This window comes from Talpa occidentalis, unplaced genomic scaffold, assembly GCF_014898055.3.
Source record: "Talpa occidentalis isolate TD23 unplaced genomic scaffold, MPIMG_talOcc4v2.1, whole genome shotgun sequence".
Classification (NCBI taxonomy): Eukaryota; Metazoa; Chordata; class Mammalia; order Eulipotyphla; family Talpidae; genus Talpa; species Talpa occidentalis.
In genome coordinates, this window is record NW_026555331.1 from 150,903,007 (window position 1) to 150,925,616 (window position 22,610).

The 22,610-nt window shown below is 39.0% G+C and overlaps 1 protein-coding gene across 1 annotated transcript in view; it reads left to right on the forward strand.

Moving 5' to 3' along the window:
* CNTNAP2 (contactin associated protein 2) overlaps positions 1-22,610 on the forward strand; it is a 1,162,155-nt gene that overhangs the window by 328,933 nt on the left and 810,612 nt on the right. Inside the window, exon 9 of the mRNA XM_037515219.2 lies at positions 18,392-18,541. Coding sequence (XP_037371116.2) covers positions 18,392-18,541 — 150 coding nt within the window. The remainder of the gene's footprint in view (positions 1-18,391; positions 18,542-22,610) is intronic.

Below are 22,610 nucleotides of genomic sequence, written 5' to 3' on the forward strand. Positions count from 1 at the left end.
CTTCATTTTCATTTTTTCTTAAAGCATTGAGTAAAACCAAAGATGATGAATCTTGCTGAAAAGAATGCCTTTCCCATAGTATTCAATAAATATTTGATGAAATTAGGCAAGAAATAAGATGTCGCCAAAATTGAAAGACCTGTTTTGTTGTTGTTTAGGTGATGTTTGTTGACCTTCTTGGTATTTTTTGGAAGTATAGGGATCCCTCCCATCTAGGTCCAGGATACTTACCTTGGAGCACCCACTGCCAAAGCACACATAGGTCACATCACATACAAGAAAATCCATCCTGCAAAGGGGCCTGGTGTCCAATCCTGTTTGCTTGAGTCCCTTTTGAGAACTCATTGGAAAGAGAAGAAATCAATGAAGTATGTGCGGGAAAAGTGACCCTTTTCTGTCTTGGCACAAAGCAGAGAAACAGCAGGGGCACAAGGCATCTGCCAAGTCTGCTTCCCGCCCAGAACAGCAAAGACCCCAGGGAAGCGAGGCTGGAAGTGACCACAGCGACCCCAGCAATGAGGCGGGAAGTGACACCCCAAACAGCACAGGTGGCCATCAGCATACCAGTGTTTCCATTTGTTTTGATGACTTTCTCAGAGTATAACAATGTTCAGCTTAGATCTTTTTTTCCACTTGTAGTGCCCTTTGAGAAAGAATATTTTCCCTTTTAAAAGCCACAGAAAGCTTAACTCAAGTAGTTTCATTGTTCTCTCTCTCCTGCTGCTAACAAAAAAGACTAATGTTCTACTTAATGAAGCTATTCATTGCTTAATAAAAATAAGAATTAGTAACAATAACTGTTACTCTCACATTAACCTTATTTTCCTGCTTTGAGGAGTTGTTCTGATGCATTATATTTCTAGTGTAATTTGCTTTAAAAAAATAAAGCTACTGGGAAATATAAATCTAATGACATGAAACAATCTTTTGCATTGTAATTTTAGAAATTTAAGTCAATAACCAATGCAGAACCCCATGTTTGGAAAAGTGTAAAGTTGTAATACTGGTAAGTGGTGGCTTTTCAAAGTGGGGGAGATTCTGGAATTTGACATCCACCAATGTGGGGGGCCTAGTCCCAGTTTTGTAATTTACTCCATGACATTTGGAAATCTCCTAACTTTGTGAGTTTTCATATATGTTCATTTTCAGAATGGGGGATTGTTCTGGCTTCCCACAGGGTGACTAGTTACTATTTTTTTAAATAATGTTCACATATAACTTTCTTCAATGTTGACAGCAAAGAAAGTGTGATAGACCAGTACAGTCAACTTCTGGAGAAAGATTTGTATAACAGATTTCAAGCACTTGGTTTGTGTGTTTGGTTTGATGCTAGTACCATACTGTTTCCATGACTGTAGCTTTATGTTATAGTTTGAAATCACATAGTTTGATATCTTCTGTTTGGTTCTTCTTTCTTAGGATTTCTTTTGCTCTTGAGGGTCTTTTATGGTCCAACATACATTTTAGGAATGTTTTTCTACTTGAGTAAAAAGTAATTTTGGAATATTGGTAGGGATTTCCTTGAATCTGAAATACTAGTTTGAGTGTTTAATCACATCTGATGCCTGTCACATGTACGTTAAAATCTACAAGAAGGGATAGATGGAGTAAAACTACATTTTTATTACATATTAAAAACTCCATTTTTCCATTCCATTTGATCACCAAGAAAAACTACCAGGAGGCAGTTAACACTCAAGGATTGTTGTTGAATTAAAGGTTGTAGAAGAGAGTAATTCTCCTCTATATATTGCCCTCTGTGGTGCAGTACTCATTAGTAGCCAGGTGGGAAAAATGACAAGGAGCTGAATTATGCAGTAGCTACATCTTGTCCTGGAAGTCATAGAGCAGAGCATGCAGCAGAGAGAGGTTGGCAGCAAAATAGCCACTTGTCAAAGTTGGTGACTGCACTTATCCTGCGAATGGCCTGGTACTTTATCCCTGCCCTGCCTTTGAGTGAAGGGTAGATATTATTCAGTGACAAATACAAAACAGAGTTCTACTAAAAGAGGGTAATGCAGCATCATCTGATACAAAAAAACTGGTTTTATTGTGCATTTTATGATGCACTTTAAAAATAATGATTTATATTTGAATCATAAAGGATTGTACCTGAGCATAATATTTTAAGATGTTTATTCTGTGCCAGGACTCTGAATATGATTATTCTCAGAACTCAGGAATTTCTGAGCCCTGAGTGGCTGCATTACCTCTATAACTTAGGAATAGTTCTCTCACTGGATTGTTACACTGGTATTAGTGGGTGTGATTCAAATCAAAGCCACTTAAACTCACGGTTCTTTATGGTTGCTATAAAGCCAAGACTTTGCAGAATATTTAGGAGAAAAGGGAGTTTTGTGATACTCGTTTGCTTAAAGAAACTAATATTAAATCCTGACAGTTGTTAAGTTTTAACCTTTTAATTTGTTTTATCAAAATTTATAAAATGGAGAAAATGGATTCAAAATTAACCTTACCTAAATTGTCATTATTAACTTTATTTTCCATGCTCTAGTTATTCTTTCTCTAAGGTACTCTTTGGGCATTTTTTCCTGTTAAACTGATGTGACAGAATTGAAAAGCAGTCATCAACTGATAGCATCTTGTGTTTCTATTTTCTCCGTAATGTGTGGGAGGACAGGAACTATGTGCCTTTGGGACATGGAAGCGATAAGATACTCCGTAATCATCCCGGGATCCACTCTTCTAATAGGGTTATGCTATTTGGGAATTATGGGGAGCAATAGAGTTCCCACAGCATGTTACAGCTAGGCTGTGGAAAATGGGGTGCTGCATTTGGGGTTACCTCTGTCAGGTGGTCTCAGCTGGACACCAGAATCATCTCAGCTGCATGCTGTTCTTCCTATTTGCTTTTCATTTCTTTTTTTCTGTCCTGTAAAACTGCAGTTTATCAAACTGCAGAAAAATGTTTCATATAAACTATAGAAATATTTGCAAAGATATTGAAATCTCATTAGGTGGTAGAATAAGACACACTTTTTGAAGTCAGGAATCATCATATAGATCTTATATCCTCTGTTGTACCTCATGTACATGTGTCCCTAGGAAAAAAGAGGAATCAGTTTGAATGTCCTTGCCATTTTGGACAGTGTCATTTTCCATTAAACAAAGATGTTTTTGTGCCTCTGGAGACAATATTGAAATTTATCTGAGACACATGTGGAACAAAGATAAAGGACTGAATATAACTTTGTGAATTTAGATTTAAGGTATAATATTCATCATAGCAGCTTGTGTCCCCAAATGGTACAGCAGTCCTACAACTCCAGCTACAACTTTCAATTTAAGGAACAAAATGATGATTATAAATATAATGAATATTTATGCTTTAAATCAACTATCTCTTATCTATTTAAAAAGGAAATTAAGAACATAATATGTAACCTATAAGCCATTAAATGGAAATGTAAGAAAAGTAATGAATTGTAAAAGCATAATGAACTGTTAGGATTCTCACTGCCCAATGAAGTCAGAGATGCAATTAATAGATGATGGACTATAGAAACCAGGTTGTTCACTTGGGAAAAGAACTCAACATTTAAAATTATATATTAACACAAGTTTTTGCAACAGATGACTATGTATTCTCAGTTTTCTTCAGAATCCCAACTTGGACTGTTACTCAAAGCTATTTTTCTCTATAGTTAAACTACTCAAGGATTCTGTATTCTCTGCCCTTGCATTCTTCACCCATTCTCCATTCCATACCCTCTCACGCCAGGAATTCTCTCTTAACCCTAAGGTCCTGAAGATACTCTGTGTTATCTCCCTGCAACTTTGTAGTTGGGCTTTTGTGCTGGGTTATAAAATCTAGAATTAATTTTTGTGCATTTTACCATGTGAAAATACACCTACATTTTATCTATATTTATCCAGTTGGTCCAACACCACTTTTTGAAATAAACACCTTTTAATCTTCCACTTAATCTTGGTGCCTTTGTCAAAAAGCTGTGGCCACATTGTGTGAGTCTAGGGTAGTAACCTTCAGAGTTACTATTGCTTTATACCGAGTTTTGAAATCAAATTGTATGTCCTCTAATTTCGTTTTCTTTTTGATTATTTTGGCTGTTTAAGGATTTTATTTCCTTATGAATTTAGAATCTTCTGTTTCTGCTTCTACAAAGACTGGTGCTGGGATTTTGACTGGGACTACATGGTATCTCTCTCCTTGTATTGAGATCTTTAATTTCCTTCAGCAGTGGTTTGTTTATTTCAAAGGGAAACTTTAAAAGTTCCCCCAGAAGAAGCCAATATGCACAGGTAAGGTAAGGGCCACTTATATAGGCCCTTTCTTTCTTAGAAGATACTGGGTTCCTGAAAGAATAGAATCCACCCCCTCCCTAAGATCCTGCATATTAAATACATAAAGGGGCCATCCGTAAGTTTGCTTTCCCCAATGTATTTGTCTAATGTAAAGTTTCTATCTTCGTGGCTCTTTCAGAACTTAGATATATCCTAAAGTGATTTTTCTGTCTCAACAGAAAAGTATTTGGCAGTTTCTTCAGCTTAAACAAACGAACAAAAAAGCATTCTGAGCCTGTCCAAGCACCTTATTACAAGTTCTGTCTGACTGCCATTACTCATATTTACAAGGTGATTTGGATTGGCATGTAAGCAAGATTAAATTGGATCACTGTCCTTACAATGTAGAATTTTCATACCACATGGGATATTTAGAGAGGTGCATATTCCTTTTTTATTGCATAAATATATAGTTGATAACTTACAAGACATACCATTAGCACATCAGACAACACTAGAATTGTCAAAAGGTGGATTCATATTCTCGGAAATTTTTCTCTTCAGATTGAATATTGAGTAAAAGACTGACAGCTCAAGTCCCTGTAATTTTATTGGAAGATGTTTTTGAGACAGATGTTATATCTTAGGTTGTGACTTTATTTTAAATACTTTATTTTTTCAATATTCATTAAACCGGTCTTATTTCTAATAAAAGTAGCATCTGCTTTTTCTTACTCACAGAACTACCTCAAGAATCCTACTTAAAAAAAATACCAGTAGAAAGACAGTTTATATAGAAATACTTTTTAGCATTTTACATTTGCATACAAAACAAGTTTCTATAACAATTGTAAGAGAGAGATATTAGAGAAAATATAATAATTTAGCTTTCTTATGAAAAATATAAGTTCAGGAGCTCAAATATGCTTTCAAAGATTGATTTTAGCTTAAAAACTCTCCTTGGAAAAATATTTTCTATTTGTAACATACAGTCAAAACATTTTTATCATTCAGAATCATTAAATAATGGGAGACACATTCTATAAAGTAATATCAAATACATCAAGATTGTTGCAATAGTATATATATTTCCAACAAAAATATTTTGGAAAATATATACTTGTTTATATTAGTCTCTTCAGAATTAATCCCCATAGAAAGCTCATGCTTGGAATTGTATTAAGTTTTGGAAATATGTCATGAACATTTAGAACCACTTCTATTGAATAGTATAGTTGAAAATAACACATTCAGAGGAGAAAGTAGATGAGTAACTGTGAGAAAATAGGACTGATTTTACCGTGTAGTTCAAAATTGGCTTTAAAAATAGCTGACCCTGATATTAACAAAGAGATCTATTCAGTTACTTTCACAAATCCCCCAATTCCTCACCACTGACATTTCACAATTGAATTTATATAGAGAAGGGAGGTATTTGTCCATGAAGAAAACCAATTTTTAATCATTTAATAATACTTAATGAAACTAATCAACCCAAGTTGATATTTGGAAAACTAGGTTCACTCCCTGAATAAGAAATAATAGCTAATATTTATTGACGTCAAACTATGTGCCAGGTATTGCTCTAGATAATGCAGGCTCTTAATCATCACACCAGCCCTATCAAGTAGATACTTTCATCACCCCTGTTTAACAGAGAAGGTTCTGAGGTGTAAAGAGGTTACCTGGCCAATGGGCCACCTGTTAGGTGAGCAGAAGTAAGATGTGTGTCCTGATTGCGGCCGCAGTCCCTGCCTTGTCCTTTCTGCTCTTCCTCCTCTCGGAGGGCGGGTGCGTCAGGCACCCTGGGTCCTCATCCTACTTCAGCCTCACACTTGGTGTTACGTGTGTGCTTGAATACGAGGTGGCCCCAAAGATAAGATGACCCCCGTTTTCCCAATAAGACAATTAAGAACCCATTTCTATTAATCCGTCTATGTCAGCTTTCAGTCCTATGTGGGAAAATGTCTATAATATTCCAACTGCCCTGTGTTTTCCAAAAAATGTAAGTAAATAAGTTAGAAAGTTCATTTTCCACTCTCACTTTCTGGAAGTGATTTTGTCCTGATTTCTTCACACGTGGTGTTGGTGCTGGGATGTTGTAACATGGGGAGTCACCTGATGCACTTTTGCAGAACAGATTGTCCTTCCTCCTCTGTGATGTATCAAGACAGGATCTCCTCCCTGTGCCTATTCGCATTGGACTTGTTTTTCTAGTCTCCAAGGCCTCATGTGTGTATGTTGGGATGTATTTTTAGTTTCATATTTTCAGTTACATATTCATGAACTCTATATCGTTTAGACTGACCACATTTTGTCTTATTGAGAAGGCCTACTTATAACTACATGCATGTGTATAGCTGTGAGATAATAACCACCCCCAAAGTACTAAATCTAAGCCACAACTTCATTCTCTGTTGTTGGAGGATGCCCCGCGTAGTGAGCAGAAGGGCCTTGACCCGAGTCCCTAAGGCATGTGAAAACACATGCGTCTCGGAGGAAAACCTCTAAGTGACAGGACTTGGTGTTGAGAGCCTGGAAAGCGACCTGCGTGGAGTCAGGCTTCTACATCTCCACAGTCTGAGAATAACAAAATGGAGAGACCCTGCGTAGTGAGCAGAAGGGCCTTGACCCAAGTCTTTAAGGCATGTGAAAACACATGCGTCTCGGAGGAAAACCTCTGGGTGACAGGACTTGGTGTTGAGGGCCTGGAAGTGACCTGCGTACATCTCCACAGTTTGAGAACAACAAAAATAATGAGCGAACTTCCCAGGCTCTGGCTAGGGGGCGATAAGATTATGTGTGTGAGAACTAACCACCTGGTACCCTACTATCTGAAGTAAATAGGTAATAGTAAGAAAGTAGACTAATCACTCATGCATGTTATCATTGTATGGTATGCTTTGATGTTACACCTGCTGCAATTAAAATAGTATATAACGAGCACTAAGATAATAAAGCTTTGCTGCATGCTGGACATGACAGTCCCCCATGTCTGATTTCCCTCAACGTCGCGTCCCAGGTTTGGACTCACTAGAAGTCCACACTCTGTAAAGTGTTACTCATCAAAGCTTCCTTATCTTTCTTTTTCAAAAAATTGTTTTCTCATTATCATTGTTAATTTTTGTATGGTTTTTGATTTCCCCCTCAGGTGTAGACCCCGTAGTTCTACCTCCACCATAGCACCCTGAGCCTTCACCACAGTCCCTGATGCTCTTCCCATCCTGCTTTGACCCCTTCCCCTCCCACTCCCCTACTGTATGCTTCAGATTTAGGGTCAGCTTGCAAATGCAGCCTTTTTTCCTGATCCCTTAATTTCTCTATATTCCACAGATAAGCGAAACCATGTATTTGTGTTTTCCCTTCTGACGTATCTCCTTAGCTCTCAGTTCCATCCCTATTGTCACAAATGGCATGAGATGATCTTTTTTGATCAATGAGTAATACTCCATTGTGTGTATAGACCACATCTTCTTCATCCACTCATCTCTTTGGGGGCATTTAGGTTGTTTCCATGTCTTGGCTATTGTAAATGCTGCTGCAATAACCATAGACGTGCACTATGTTTAGTGTTTCTTTCAGATTAGTGTTTTTCTGTCTTTGGGTAGACTCCTAGGAGTGGAATCACTGGGTCATATTCTAGACCCATTGTTTAGTGTTTTGAGGTCTTTATCCCTTGACCTTATTCTGTGGATACTCTGCTTCCTAATGCTGGGCATTGTTCTAATATAATCACTAAATTATTTTCTCCGAACAAATCTGAGAAGTCTCCTTTGAAGAGGAGTCAGTGGTTATGGACATATAGTGCAGGCATGGTGAGAGGCTCTCAAGAAATTCTGGCTATGTGAGTCATGATTCTCCCTTTTAACAATATCCAGTATCCTTTTATGTCTGGTTCTGAACCACTCTCCAGCCCCCAGGACCCCACTAGCTCTGAGAGTCTCCATTCCTTGGGATGTCACTGGCACTAGAAGAATGAGTAGGAGACTAACTTCTCTTTATCAGCAGGTGAAAGTGCTACTTTAATCCTGCTTGGTGATGCAGTCTTTGTTGTTTATGATTTATAGTCACTAATAAAACTTGGGATGATACTTACCTTTTGAATAAATGTATTGTATTGGTATGTACAGTTGTGATTTTGAGTGAATTTGATATATTGAATTCCAAAAGCTCTTAAATTTCATTAATGCTCCACTTCATAAAATTAAAAATTGCCAAACAATATTTTTAATTAAAACAAAGGCCTTAAGAGGCTGTTCCACATAACTTCTCCAGAGCAAATCTATTTCTCTATTTCTTCCTCCAAGTGACAGATGGCCCAAGAATAATAAGAGCAAAACACTTTTTGAAGACGTTTGTAGGAGAGGGCATGCGTTTTTATTGTCTGTGTCATACAGAGTTATCTGGCTCTCCCTCACAGAGGCGCGGATGAAGGCAGAGGAGAACCACACTTGAACTACAGCACTTTCTTCTTTTCTCACCATACAACTCAATATTTCATGTCTGAATAGTGGGGAAACTACTGTCTGTGCATCAGAAGGTCTGGGTTAGGGTTTCAGCTTTACAGACTGCAACATCACTCGTTCCTGGGCATCTGTGCATGCTCTGTAATGAAAAGAGTAGACATGGAGTTTTCTTGGCTCAGGGTATCACCACGTGTGGGCATGATGTTGATGAATACTCATGAGCTTATTTCAATGTGTCTTGGGGGGGGGGGATACTAGAATTTACTTCCCAAACTTGAAACACAAAATTGCCATTTTAATTGTAGTTTTAAGGGAAAAACAGCAAGGAAAGAAACTGCTAAAAGGCATGTTGTATGTAGAATGAGCCAGGGCAACAACAATCTGATGATGGTGCAGGTGCTGGAAGGTGGCAGATGAACAGGGTGGGAGCTCAGTTTCCTGTCGGTGCTGGTGCTATATGACACAAGGGCAACTAACTCACCCAAGAAACCCAACTCCTTTCCAGGCCTGGTAGAAAATGGAAAAGAGAGAGAGAGAGAGAGAGTGTGTGTGTGCATGTGCATAGTATAAGAGAACACTGATCACAGATGTGGAATTTATGTAACATGTTGTGTTGTTTGTTGTGTTATTTGTTTGTTTGGAACCAGCTATATCTGAGTCCCAATTCTCACTTCTGCCATTTACCAGCTATGAGGTGCTTAAGCGTCATCAAACTCAGTTCTCTCACCTGTTATTGTCAGAGGGGCTAATAATTTTTAAAATGTTTTATTTTAAGTGTAAATGAGTCAAATGCAAGTATGCACTTAGCAGAGCAAGTAGAATATAGTTCAGAACAGTGTATATACAAATACTCACCTATACCAAGATAATGAGATTAGATCTCTAGGGACAACCTGTAGGCTGTTTTTTTTTTTTTAATTTATTTTTATTTAAATATTTTATTTTATATAATTCTTACATCTTTTTTCATCTTTGCACAATGTATGCATTTTCATTTTGGTTATATTCCCCATAAAATTGTACCTCCCCCCCTTATTTTGACTCTAGTCCTTCCTTTTGATATTTTTTTATTACATTCAGATGAAGAACACTTTAAAGGAGCAGCATATTTTGTTTTGTGCAACGGGGCCATTTTTGTTCCACTAAAGAATAAACCTCATTATATTTGGAGGTCCATTCCCATCAGAGCTTGTTGTGGCATACCTCTTGATGAGGACCATTAAAAGTTCCAAGTCATAATTGCAATTAAAATGAATAGAAATCACAGTTTGAGCTCAGAAGTTGCAGGGGCTGCTATCAAGAAGGCTGCTTTTATCAGTGGTCCAATTTCTCCAGTAATTAAGTTTCTTGAAAAACAGAATAACCTTTTTATTTTAATCTGATTGCAATAATAGACCTTTTTGTCATGAACAATTAAGCTGACAGTGCTCCATTTACAAATTAATTTTGTAATAAGGAAATAAATTTTCATAGAAATTTTTAGAATGGTTTCTGGTTGCTATTTAGGACAGAAAGATGTCAACCGGAAGTATCTCATAAGTGACTTCCTCTGGCTGGGTGATTATTTAGGTAAAAAATTTGAAATTGAACCATAGTAACATCGATATCTGGGGGATCTGTGCCCCCAAACTGCATTTCAAATCAGGGTTCATCACATCGGAAAGGAAAAAGCAAAAACCAAAATCAAAACCATGTACTTCTGGGTTAACCAACACAATTCCAGTTTCGTATTTTGATAACATGTTGTGAACAGTCTTCTCTGCATCAGTTCTGTGGGAGAACCAAAAGTAGCCTACTTGAGAAAGAAGCATTTCATTAAACAAAAAATGTCAATAGATTTACTTGACTTTCATTTTTGAACACTTTTCTTTCTTTTGTGAAGTTGAAGTTGAAGTGTGTCCTTAAGTAACTTCTATCTCTGGGTTCTAAGTCCTGCCATCTGGAACCAACTAGAACAAAATTCCTTCCCTGTGTGATAGCGGAGGCTAGAGACCTGCACACGGCTAAGCAGCTGCTTCTACCTTTATGGACTTCTCTGTCCCTTAGTATTTCTTAAACTCTTGCCAGATACTTATTTTCTTTTTTTTTTTTTTTTTTTTTTTTTAATGAAAAAAATCATTTAATGAAAACCATTTAGTTTTCATAGTGTCCAGGTGAAGATTTTTATTTTTTTTTTTTTTTTTTTTTTTTTTTTTTTTTATATATTTTATTGTTATATTCCCCATACAATTGCAGCCCCCCATTCTGACCCCAATCCCTCCCCTCCCGCCCCCGCCCCCCTAAAAGTGTCTCTGGTTCATAGTTTTTAGTTGATTTTGATTTTCACTTTCTTATAGTTATTCATTTTCCTGGTCCCTTATTTAAGTTTTCTAGATTCCTGCTATGAGTGAGACCATCCGGTATTTTTCTTTTTCTTTTTGGCTTATTTCGCTGAGCATGATCCCTTCCAGCGCCATCCATGTTGCTGCAAATTGCATGTGTTTATCTTTTTTGAATGCTGAGTAATATTCCATGGTATATATGTACCACATCTTCTTGATCCAGTCATCTATTTTTGGGCATTTGGGTTGTTTCCAAAGCTTAGCTATTGTAAACAGTGCTGCTATAAACATAGGGGTGCAGGTGTTCTTTGGAATTGATGTTTCTGTGTCCTTTGGGTAAATACCTAGGAGTGGAATTGCTGGATCATATGGAAGCTCTATGTTTAGTAGGTCAGAAATCTCCACACAGCTCTCCACAGTGGTTGGACCAGTTTGCACTCCCACCAACAGTGCAGGAGAGTTCCTTTTTCTCCACACCCTCGCCAACATTTGTTGTTGCTAGTTTTTTTAATATGTGCCATTCTCACTGGTGTGAGATGGTATCTCATGGTAGTTTTGATTTGCATTTCCCTGATGGCAAGTGATGTTGAACATTTTTTCATATGCCTGTTGGCCATTTGCATTTCCTCTTCAGAGAAGTTTCTTTTTAGCTCTTCTGCCCATTTTTTGACTGGATTATTTTCTTTGTTGTTGCTGAGTCTCATCAGCTCTTTGCAGATTTTTGTGATCAGTCCTTTATCATTAGTGTTGGGTGCAAAAATGTTCTCCCAGTTGGTGGGGTTTCTCTTTGTTTTTGTTATTGTCTCTTTTGCTGTGCAGAAGCTCTTTAATTTGATGTAGTCCCAGCTGTTTATCTTTGCCTTCACTATTACTGCTTTGGGTGATGTGTCTGTAAAGATGTCTTTGATGTGCAGATCACGTAGTGTTTCGCCTATATTTCCTTCTATATATTTTATGGTTTCAGGTCTTATGTCTAGTTCTTTAATCCATTTTGAGTTGATTTTTGTGTATGGTGTGAGGTAGTGGTCAAGCTTCATTCTTTTGCATGTAGCGACCCAGTTTTCCCAGCACCATTTATTGAACAAACTTTCTTTGCTCCAATGCATAGTCTTTGCTCCTTTGTCAAAGATTAGTTGACCATAAATCTGTGGATTTATTTCTGGATTTTCTATTCGATTCCATTGGTCTGTATGTCTGTTCTTGTTCCAATACCATGCAGTTTTGATGATTATGGCTTGTAGTAGTTTTGAAGTCTGGAGTGTAATGCCTCCATTCCCTTCTTTTTTTTCAGGAGAGCTTTGGCTATTCGGGTTTTTTGTGATTCCATATGAATTTCATCAATAATTGTTCTATTTCTTTGAAGAATGCCATTGAGATTTTGATTGGAATAGCATTGAATCTGTATATTGCTTTTGGTAGGATGGCCATTTAATAATGTTTATTCTCCAATCCACGAGCAGGGGATGTCTCTCCATTTCTTTGTGTCTTCTTCTATTTCTTTTAACAGTTTTTATAGTTTTCTTTGTATAGGTCCTTTATCTCTTTGTTAGATTTATTCCAAATATTTGATTTTTTTGTTTCAATAACAAAAGGATGGTTTTATTTTTCTTCTTCAGATTTATTGTTTGTGTATAGGAAGGCTACTGACTTTTGCATGTTGATTTTGTATCCTGCCACTTTACTGAACTGATTGATGAGTTGAATTAGCTTTCTGTGGAGTTTTGGGGTTCTCTATGTATAATATCATATCGTCTGCAAATAGTGATAGTTTGACTTCTTCTTTTCCTATTTGGATTCCTTGGATGTCTTTCTCTTGTCTTATTGCCCTGGCTAGGACTTCCAGTATTATATTGAAAAGCAGTTGGTGAGAGTGACATCCTTGTCTTGTTCCAGATCTTAATGGAATTGCTTTCAGCTTTTCACCATTGAGAATGATGCTGGCTGTTGGCTTGTCATAGATGGCCTTTATGATGTTGAGGTATGTTCCTTGTATCCCAAGAATTTCAAGGGATTTTATCATGAATGGGTGTTGCACTTTGTCGAAAGCTTTCTCAGCATCTATTGATATATTCATATGGTTTTTATATTTCTTTTTGTTGATGTGTTGGATAACGTTGATTGATTTTCGGATGTTAAACCATCCTTGTGCCCCTGGAATGAATCCTACTTGGTCGTGGTGAATTATCTTATGGATACATTGTTGGATTCTGATGGCTAAAATTTTATTGAGGATTTTTGCATCAGTGTTCATTAGGGAGATTGGCCTGTAGTTTTCCTTTTTTGTGTTGTCCTTGTTCGTTTTGGTATTAGTGTAATGTTGGCTTCATAGAACGTGTTTGGTATTGTCCCTTCCTTCTCAATTTTTTGGAAGAGTTTGTGAAGGATAGGCACTAATTCGTCTCTGAATGTTTGTAGAATTCATTTGTAAATCCATCAGGTCCTGGGCTTTTGTTTTGGGGAGGTTTTGATTACCATTTCAATTTCGCTAATTGTAATTGGTCTGTTTAGGTGTTCTATTTCTTCTTTATCTAGCTTTGGGTGATTGTAGAGTTGTAGGAATTTGTCCATCTCCTCTAGATTATTAAACTTATTTCCATATAACTGTTCATAGTAGTTACTGATTATTCTTTTTATTTCTGCTGTGTCCGTTGTGATTTCTCCTCTTTCATTGATGATCCTGTGTATTTGTGCTTTCTCCCTTTTTTCCTTTGTGAGCCTGGCTAGGGTTTGTCTATTTTATTGATTTTTTCAAAGAACCAGCTCTTGTTTCATTGATCTTTTGGATTGTTTTTTAGTTTCAATTTCATTTATTTTGCTTTGTTTTTATTATTTCTTTTCTTCTACTGGTCTGGGTTTTTTTGTTGTTCTTTTTCTAGATCTTTGAGCTTCGAGATTAGGTTGTTTCTTTGCGTTCTTTCTTGTTTCTTGATGTGAGCTTTCTATTGCTATATATTTTCCTCTTATTACTGCTTTTGCTGCATCCCATACATTTAGGATATTGGTGTCCTCCTTGTCGTTCAATTCAAAAATTTTTTAATTTCTTCTTTGATCTCCTCATTAGTCCAGTGGTCTTCCAGTAGTGGTTTTTAATCTCCATGAGGTAGGAAAGTTCCTTGCCTTCTTTTTATGGTTTAGTTCTAGTTTGATGCCTTCATGGTCAGAAAAGAAGGTTGGTATGATTTCAATCTTGGTGTATCTGTTGATGTTTGTCTTGTGCCCCAGTATGTGATCGATCCTGGAGAATGATCCGTGTGCGCTTGAGAAAAATGTGTACTCCGTTTTTTTGGGGTTTAGTGTTCTATAGATGTCTGTTAAGCCCAATTGCTCTAGGTCCTTATTTAGAGCTTTGGCTTCTTTACTTATTTTTTGTCTTGTTGATCTATCCATTGTTGATAGTGGTGTGTTGAAGTCTCCCACTACGTATGTGTTTTCTCTGATGTCTGTTTTCAGAGAAGACAACAGTTGTCTGATATATTTTGGTGCTCCTTCGTTTGGTGAGTATATGTTAATGAGTGTTATTTCTTCTTGAAGTATTGTCCCCTTGATCATAATGTAGTGACCATTGGGGTCTCTTTTTATCTTTTTGAGTTTGAAATCTGTTTTATCTGATATAAGTATAGCTGTTCCTGCTTTCTTTTTTGGCCCATTTGCTTGTAGGATTGTTTTCCATCCTTTGACTTTGAGCCTATTTTATCTTTTGTAGCTAAAGTGTCCTGGAGACAGCAAAAGTTGGTTTTGTTTCTTAATCCAGGCTGCAACTCTGTGCTTTTTATTGAAGAGTTTAGTCCATTTACATTTAGAGTTAATATTGATATGTTAACATCTGTATTTGCCATTGTGTTTGTCTTTCCTTTGATTTTATTATTTATTCTTTTAATAACTTTTTTTTTTTTTTGGCCTTCTTTCATTGTTATTCGTCCCTCTGAGGTTCTGGCTTTAGGACTCCTTGTAGTATTTTTTGGAGTGGGGGTTTATTTGCAATGAAATTCCGAAGTTTCTGTTTGTCTGGGAAGGTCCATATTCTTTCTTCAAAGAGGAAGGAGAGCTTTGCGGGATAGAGTATTCTTGGTGGCATCTTGTTTTCTTGGAGTCTGTTGACTATGTCCCTCCACTCTCTCCTTGCCCGTAGTTTTTCTTCGGGAGAAGTCTGATGTCAGCCTGATTGGCTTTCCTTTGAATGTTATCTGTTTCTTCCCTCTTGCCAGCTTCATTATTTTTTCCTTGTCCTGGATTCTTGGGAGCTTTACTATTATGTGTCTTGCTGTATTTTTTCTTTCGTCGTGGAAGTTTGGTGTTCTTCTTGCTTCTTGTATATCAATTTTCAGCTCCTTCTTCACATTTGGGAAGTTCTCTTCAATTATCTCTTTGAATATTTTCTCTGTTCCTACTTCTCTCTCCTCTCCTTCTGTATTCCTATAACTCTTATATTCCTTTCCTCATGGAGTCAGATAGTTCCCGAAGTCTTTCTTCATTCTTTTTCCTTCGTACTCTCTTTCCTTTTCTGTTTTGGTTCTTTTTATTTCTGTGTCTTCAAGAGCACTTATTCGTTCTTCCATTTCATCAATTCTGCTTTCATTGCTTTTCCCAGAATTCTTTAGTTCTTCCACTAATTCTTTGATCTCCTGCATTTCTTTTACTTCCCTCTTTAGGGACTCAATTTCATTCTTCTGATCGTTGATTATTTTTCCCTTATCATTGTTTTCCTTTATGACTTCTGTCAGTTTTTTAATCACGGCAATTTTAAATTCTCTTTCTGGAAGGCTCAGAAGTTCTTCCAAGTTACTGTCGTTGCAATCTGGGGGCTGGTTTTCTTTTTGTGGTGTGCTTTTTCTCTGGAGAGTTGCTAGGTTGCGTGTGGTTCTTCTCCTCCCTACTGTCTGTTTTCTAATTTGCCGTATGCGTTGGGACACTGTGTTGTGGGACTGGCCGGCATCTTGGGTGGGCTTCTCTCTTCTCCCTCTGGTTCCTCCTGGAGTCATCTGTCAGTTTCAAGCAGTCTTTATTGGAGAAAGGTCCTGTCCTAAAATGTCGATGTGGGGACACACCCTGTGTGCCTGGTCTGCCCCGGCGGTGGGTTCCTGCTCCCCTCTGGGCTTGGACTGCAGGCCAGAGGGGGTCTGGCGTGGGCGAACTTCCCCCGCTCACCTCTGGCTCCTGAGGAAGCCTTCTTCAGGTAGTCTTTACTGAAGAAATGTCCCTGTTCTAAAATAGTGATGTGGGACACACTCCCTGCGCGTCCGGTGTCAGGCACACTCTTCTGCGTGCCTGGTCTGCCCTGGCTGTGGGTGCTCGCTCTCCCTGTGGGCTCAGACTACTTGTTCGGAAGGGGCCGGGTGTGGGCTAACTCCCCAGCTGGCCACTAGTTCCTTCAGGAGCCTGTGCTGTCTACAAGTCGCTAGGTGGCGCCAGAGATCTCTCCTAGAGCCCTTGGGGAGCTGATTTTCCACGCGGTGGGACAGGGAGCAGAGCGGGGATGGTAGGGTACACCTCAACGGCTTTGGGGTGCTGTGTCTGCCTTGTGCCCCACCGTCGTGGGGAACCCACGCCCCTAATTTCGTGCCCCGGGTCTCAGTTCCAAAGCCCTCAGTTCCAGGACGCGGGCTGTAGCCCAGTTCAGTGGCGCGGGAAGGGCGCCTTTTGCACCGCTCCCGTGCCTGGGCGCCTGGTTCCTGCTCACTCAGGGAGGGACCTTCACCTCAGTGAGGACCTCCGCGCGTCTCCCCGCAAGCCTAGGTCGTCTCCCAAGCCTAGGTCGCAGGCGCGGGGACCTGGGCAGCCGCGATCCTGGTCTGCACTTTCTTTTCAAGCGCGCCGCGCGCCGCTATCCGCGCCAGCTTACCGGCAGCCCGGGCTGTGTGCGCGTCTCCCGGGGTCTTTGTTCTTCTCTAATGGCGCCCGGAGCCGTTGCTCACCGCCGCGGCGAATCCTGCAGGGTTCTCCACAGCTCCCGTTCACGGGGTGTGGTGGCTGAAATAGTTCCTTTCCACTCACAGTCCTGCTTGCTGTGTCCGTTTTTCTTGTTGGCCGTTTTGGTTTGTTGTTTCCTCCCCTCTGCCGGTCGGAGAGTGCCGCCTCTGTGGGCGGGGGAGGGGAGCAGGGTTCTGCGCTTCCCTCCCTTCTCGTCCTCTTTTATGGCCACTTTCTTCTTTGGGCAGTTTGCTGGAGTCACCCGTTTATCTTCCGTGTCCCAGTTCTCACTGGGACCTGCCGCTTTCCTCCCTATTCACTTTTTTTAATGGGAGATCTTACTCGCAGCGTCTCCTCGCCCGCCAGATACTTATTTTCAATGGCTGTTCTCCTCCATTTGCACTTATATTTTCCATTACTCTTTAATATAAGCACCAATTCAACATGAACTGTAAATGTTGCCTGTTTATGGAGAACTCCATAGAATCTCTCTCTGAACATCTTTATTTTAGGCAACAGTGACATGTGACTGCTGGTGTGGGGAGATGTTGATTTCTTTAGTTGGTTTTTCTTGTTTAAATAGAACGTACTTCATTATCAAGAAATGTCATGTATAAATAATCAGATGGTCTTGCTATTATTCCTCATGGCTTCTTAGTGGTTAATTAGCACACATAACTGTACATATTCACACATTTTTTAGTCCTTAATTTTTATAAACTATATAGATTCAGTTTTTGAGGAAAACCATGTCAAGAACAAAGAAAAGTTGTTTTTTTTTTTTAATAAATACTAAATAATAGCCATAAATTCATTTTCGTTTCTGAGAGTGCGACCTAGTATATCAAATCAGAAAGTAATCATCAAATTAAAATACTTTATCTGGGCCTTCCTGGTGGCATAAAGGGTTAAATCGCAGCACTAAGAAGCTATCTGCAGCCTCTACAGTGTGAGTTCAATCCCCAGCCAGGGAGGTGACCCACATGGCGCAGCAGACCTCTCCTGTTTGACCTACTGCTCCCCTTAGTGTATTTCAGTAGATCTGCTTGTTCTGCTCCCCATTCTGTCTCTGGTGGATCCTCTCACCCCCTGCTCCTCTGGCCTATACCCCAGCTCTTGTATGCATAAATAAATCTTAAAAAAATAACATAAAATACTTTATCTGCATCTCCCAAACAACTTCATCCTACCCATCCTTATCCCCAAGCTCCCAAATAACACATTAATATTATTTTTCTACTTGATGGGGTCCTAGCATGCAATACTCAAGCCAAGGGATAAATCACCTGCACACGTGAGATCTCAGTGCTGATGACACTGAATTTTCCTAAGTGAAATCATATCATTTTGACTCATAATACTCTGAACTCGTTACTGTCAAAAATCATTTTAATGTAATAAGAAAAAGAGTTGACTTTTCTTTTGTCCTCACAGGTTCTGGATTGAATGATGGGCAGTGGCACGAGGTTCGTTTCCTAGCTAAGGAAAACTTTGCTATTCTCACCATCGATGGAGATGAGGCTTCCGCAGTGCGAACTAACAGTCCTCTGCAAGTTAAAACAGGAGAGAAGTACTTTTTTGGAGGTAAGACTACTATTTTTTATTGCTAAAAATAAGTTTCAAAGATGTTTGATTGTGAAGTATTTTCATTTGATTCAGTGGACTCAGTAATCTCAGCAAAAAGCAAACGAATCCAATGGTGTTCAAGCGATTGGCAAATTCACTCTTCATTTTTAAGGTATTACTATTAACAATATCAATAAATAGTCTTTAGTACAACTCAGATATTCAAATTAGAAATAGGAGATTATGGAGGTTCTGATCCTGTTTGTTTTCATGATACTAGACTCGAGTCAGGTCTTGGGATTAGGTGTCTACCACCTGCCTTAACACAGCAAACATGCATTATCTCTCAGTAACTCTAGATCAGGAAATCGGGGCCAACTTAGTGGGGTGGTCCCAACTCAGGTCTCTTGAGGTAACAACCAAGAAGTCAGGGGTGGCTCCATTCTTGGAAACCTTGACTGTGTTTCCAGGGTCTGCTTTCAAGTTCCCTTACTTGGATGATGGTGGTGCTGGTTATTTCTGGGGTGAATAGCTCTCCCCCATGTGCTCTTCTTTATAGGTCTCCCTTCTTTCAGAGGCCTCTCCTGCTGGTGACTGGGCTGAAGGGGTAAGGGAAATCAGGAAAAGGGAGGAGGGAGCAAATCCTATAAGCAACAGAGAAAGTGTCCAAGATGGAAACCAAACTTCCTTTTAAAGAACCAAGCTTCATCTGTCTTGGAAATGACAGTCCCTCAGTCCTAGTGTAGACAACTTGTTAAATGTGAGTTACTAAGTCCAGCCTACACTTACAGAAGGAATTGCAGAGGGATAAGGCATCCTGGGGATTTTAGACGCCGCCCACCGCAGGCTGTCTTAAGTGAGAAGCTATCTCATCACACATGTCTTGGTTCTGAAGGAAGGAAAATATTAGCACACAGGAAAATTCTCTAATGACCAATTCTACTGCATATGAAACAGTGTTGTAACATGGACCTGCATATTTTCTAATTTGAGAAATGAATCCTATCAGAAAGTAGTATTTTTTATTTTTAATGAAATGCAGGGACATCTTTTATTTAAGTGCTGCATGTGTTATTTAGATCAATGTCTTTCATTGGTTTATTGACTTTTTTCTCCTACATCTGGTAATATGAGGTTTAAAAAAATTGCTTTTTTAAGAAAAGTTTTGATTTAAGCTTCAAAAAATATAACATGTATATTTCCTCTGAAAATATATCTTTCATATTCACATGTCTATTTATGTTAATATATCTATATCTCCACTTCATCTACCATATATACATATCTTCTATTTATCCATCCATCATCTATCAATCATCAATCTCTTTCTTTCTATCTATCTATCTATTTATCTATCTCAGTCTCTATCTTTCCATCTATCACCCATCCATCATTCTCTCATCCATCCATCCATCCATCCATCCATCATCTATCTAGGTATCATCTAGCTAGCTAGATAGCTATAGTAATCATCTACCTATCCATCTATCATCTATTTATCATCCATCCATTCACCCACATCTTTTTATTAGAATAAACCCTACTTGAGAGCAGTCATCTGATAAATCATGTTTCCTACTACATTCCCCAAATTCCTAAGAAAATTCCTGAAATACAATATATTTATAATAAGTGGTTCTGACTGAATTTGTAAATTCTGAAAAACAAAGCCAGGATTTTATCCCCAATCATCTAATGGAAAAAATGGAGGTCCAGGCCTTTATTGACTTGCCACTGAGTTTGCAGCACACCCCAATCCCAGGATCCTGGCTGCTAAGCAGGTGCCTCCCCCTCTGCATCATGATGTGATGATGAGTGAAACTGAGACAGAAATCCCAAGCCAGACCTCTACTTCTCTCATCTTCCACGGTGTTTGTTGGAAGCTAAATCTACAGGGTTTTAAAAGGACCCCTGGTAAATAATTAATGAGTGGATGAAAGACAGACAAGATGTCTTAGCAACAAGTAAACTGGGCTTATCGATGTGAGAAAAAGCAACCCAATGGCCAAACTGACTTTCCTCCAAAACTGTATTTAATGTGATCGGCTTTTTGGCCAACAGTTTTCATTGCTGTCATCGAAAATGGATCATACTAGTCAGTTGGAAAGCTGTTGATAATCCCTGCTCATCCAAATGACGGAGGAATATCCCTGGCCACAGCTGACTTGCTGAGTGCCCAAGGCTGGCTTTGTTCTGTTTCCATCTAGATGAGCAGGCAAACAGTTACAGCCGCAAATGCATGGCATGGGGTACGTGGGCTGTGTGGGCTGCAGTGCGATAATTACTGCTGCTTTACAGCTTTTGGTTTGCAAGCCTAGCAGTCATGTTTCCTCCCCCATGGGTCTTTGGTACCATCGGGAAATGCTGTCAGCAAATGATCCTGATGCTGCTTTGGTTCTGTCTCCACTGGCTGAATCCCTAGAGACTATGAGACTCACTCGAAGAATTAACTTGTTAACTATTCAGATTCATAGGCCCCACCTCTAGGATTTTAAAATGTTGAGAAATTGAAGAATTTATAGACTTCAAGTGATTATGATGTAAATGATCTGAGGAACAGAATTACAGAAAACCTTGGCCAATATGCTTACACAGCTTTTAGGTGTGTTTTTTTTTTTTCTTTTTATTGTTGAGGTCACCTTGGTTTATAGCACTGTATAAGATTTACACTTCCTCAGATGTATTTTACTACACCATACTCAGCACCAAAGTCCCCACAGTCCTTTACCCTAAACCCCTGAACCCCCTCCCCATTTTATTCCTGCCCTTGACACCCCCCTAGTAGCCTCAATTCTGCATTCATATATCTAGGGTTTGTTTTGGCTTAGTTTTGTCTGTTCTTTTGTCTTGTTTCTCTATATTCCACATGTGAGTAAAATCATGCAATATTTGTCTTACTCCTGATTTATTTCCCTTACTTTAATCCCCTCCACTTCCATTCACATTGTCACAAATGGCAAAATTTCATCTCTTTTGTTTTTATAGCTGAGTAATATTCCACTGTGGATATGGGCACATCTTAATCCTCCCATCTGTTGTTGGGCACTCTGCACTGAAAAGAAACTATCATTAAAATGAAAAGACATCCTATTGAATGGGAGAAAATATTTGTACATCATACTTCTGACAAGGGACCAATATCCAAGAGCAACAAATAACTCAGACAACTCAACACAAAGAAACAGATAACACCATCAAAAAATGGGCAGAATCACTAAATAGACATTTCTCCAAAGAAAACATACAGATCGCCAATAGGCACGTGGCAAAACACTCATCATCCTTTATCCTGAGGGAAATGCAGATCAAAACCTCAATAAGATATTAACTCACATCTGTGAGAATGGCCCAAATCAAAGACACTGGATTATTTTTGAAAGACAGCATCAGCCACTGAAAAGTGAGCTAAGAGAGAACTAGCTCCTCTCAAATGGCTTCCCCTGCAGAGGAGGAAGCCACAGACCAGAGATAGACACACCTACAGGCACTTGTTAGGGGGACGTTTACTGACAGCTGGCACCACACTTAACACAAACTCTTCTTCAAGCTCAGTGCAGTCCTATCTGTCTGACTTGCTATACTTAGAATAAAATGTTCTCTTCAGGCAACTATAGGAATATTCCAGAGGCAGTATTCTGCCACACTGATAGCCGGGCAACAGAAAGACACCTAAGCACTTGGCTACTTGAGGATCCCAGAGTGATCCAGGCTCCAGAACCATCCCTGGGCTGGGGTCCCCGCCTCACAGGAGGATCACACTGTCATCACATCCACCAGCTGGGTGACCCTAAAAGGCGCTAATCTCTTCCTAAAACTCACAAACACACCCAAAAGTCATTTTTCATTAGCTCCCTAGGCAGCCCTTAGAAACGTTGATATTTGAAGTTAACTATCACAGACTCCAGCCAGCGAGTGCTTGGCTCAGGACCATCTTGCTCCTGTAACAAGCCTCGCTGTGAAATTCTAATTAGCATTAATGACAAGCGTCAACTTTTTCTCACCAGCTGACTAACAACTTAGTAAATTTCCAAATGAAAAACTAGGTTCAAATCTTAGGACTTGAAAGGTTCATATTAATTATTTTTTA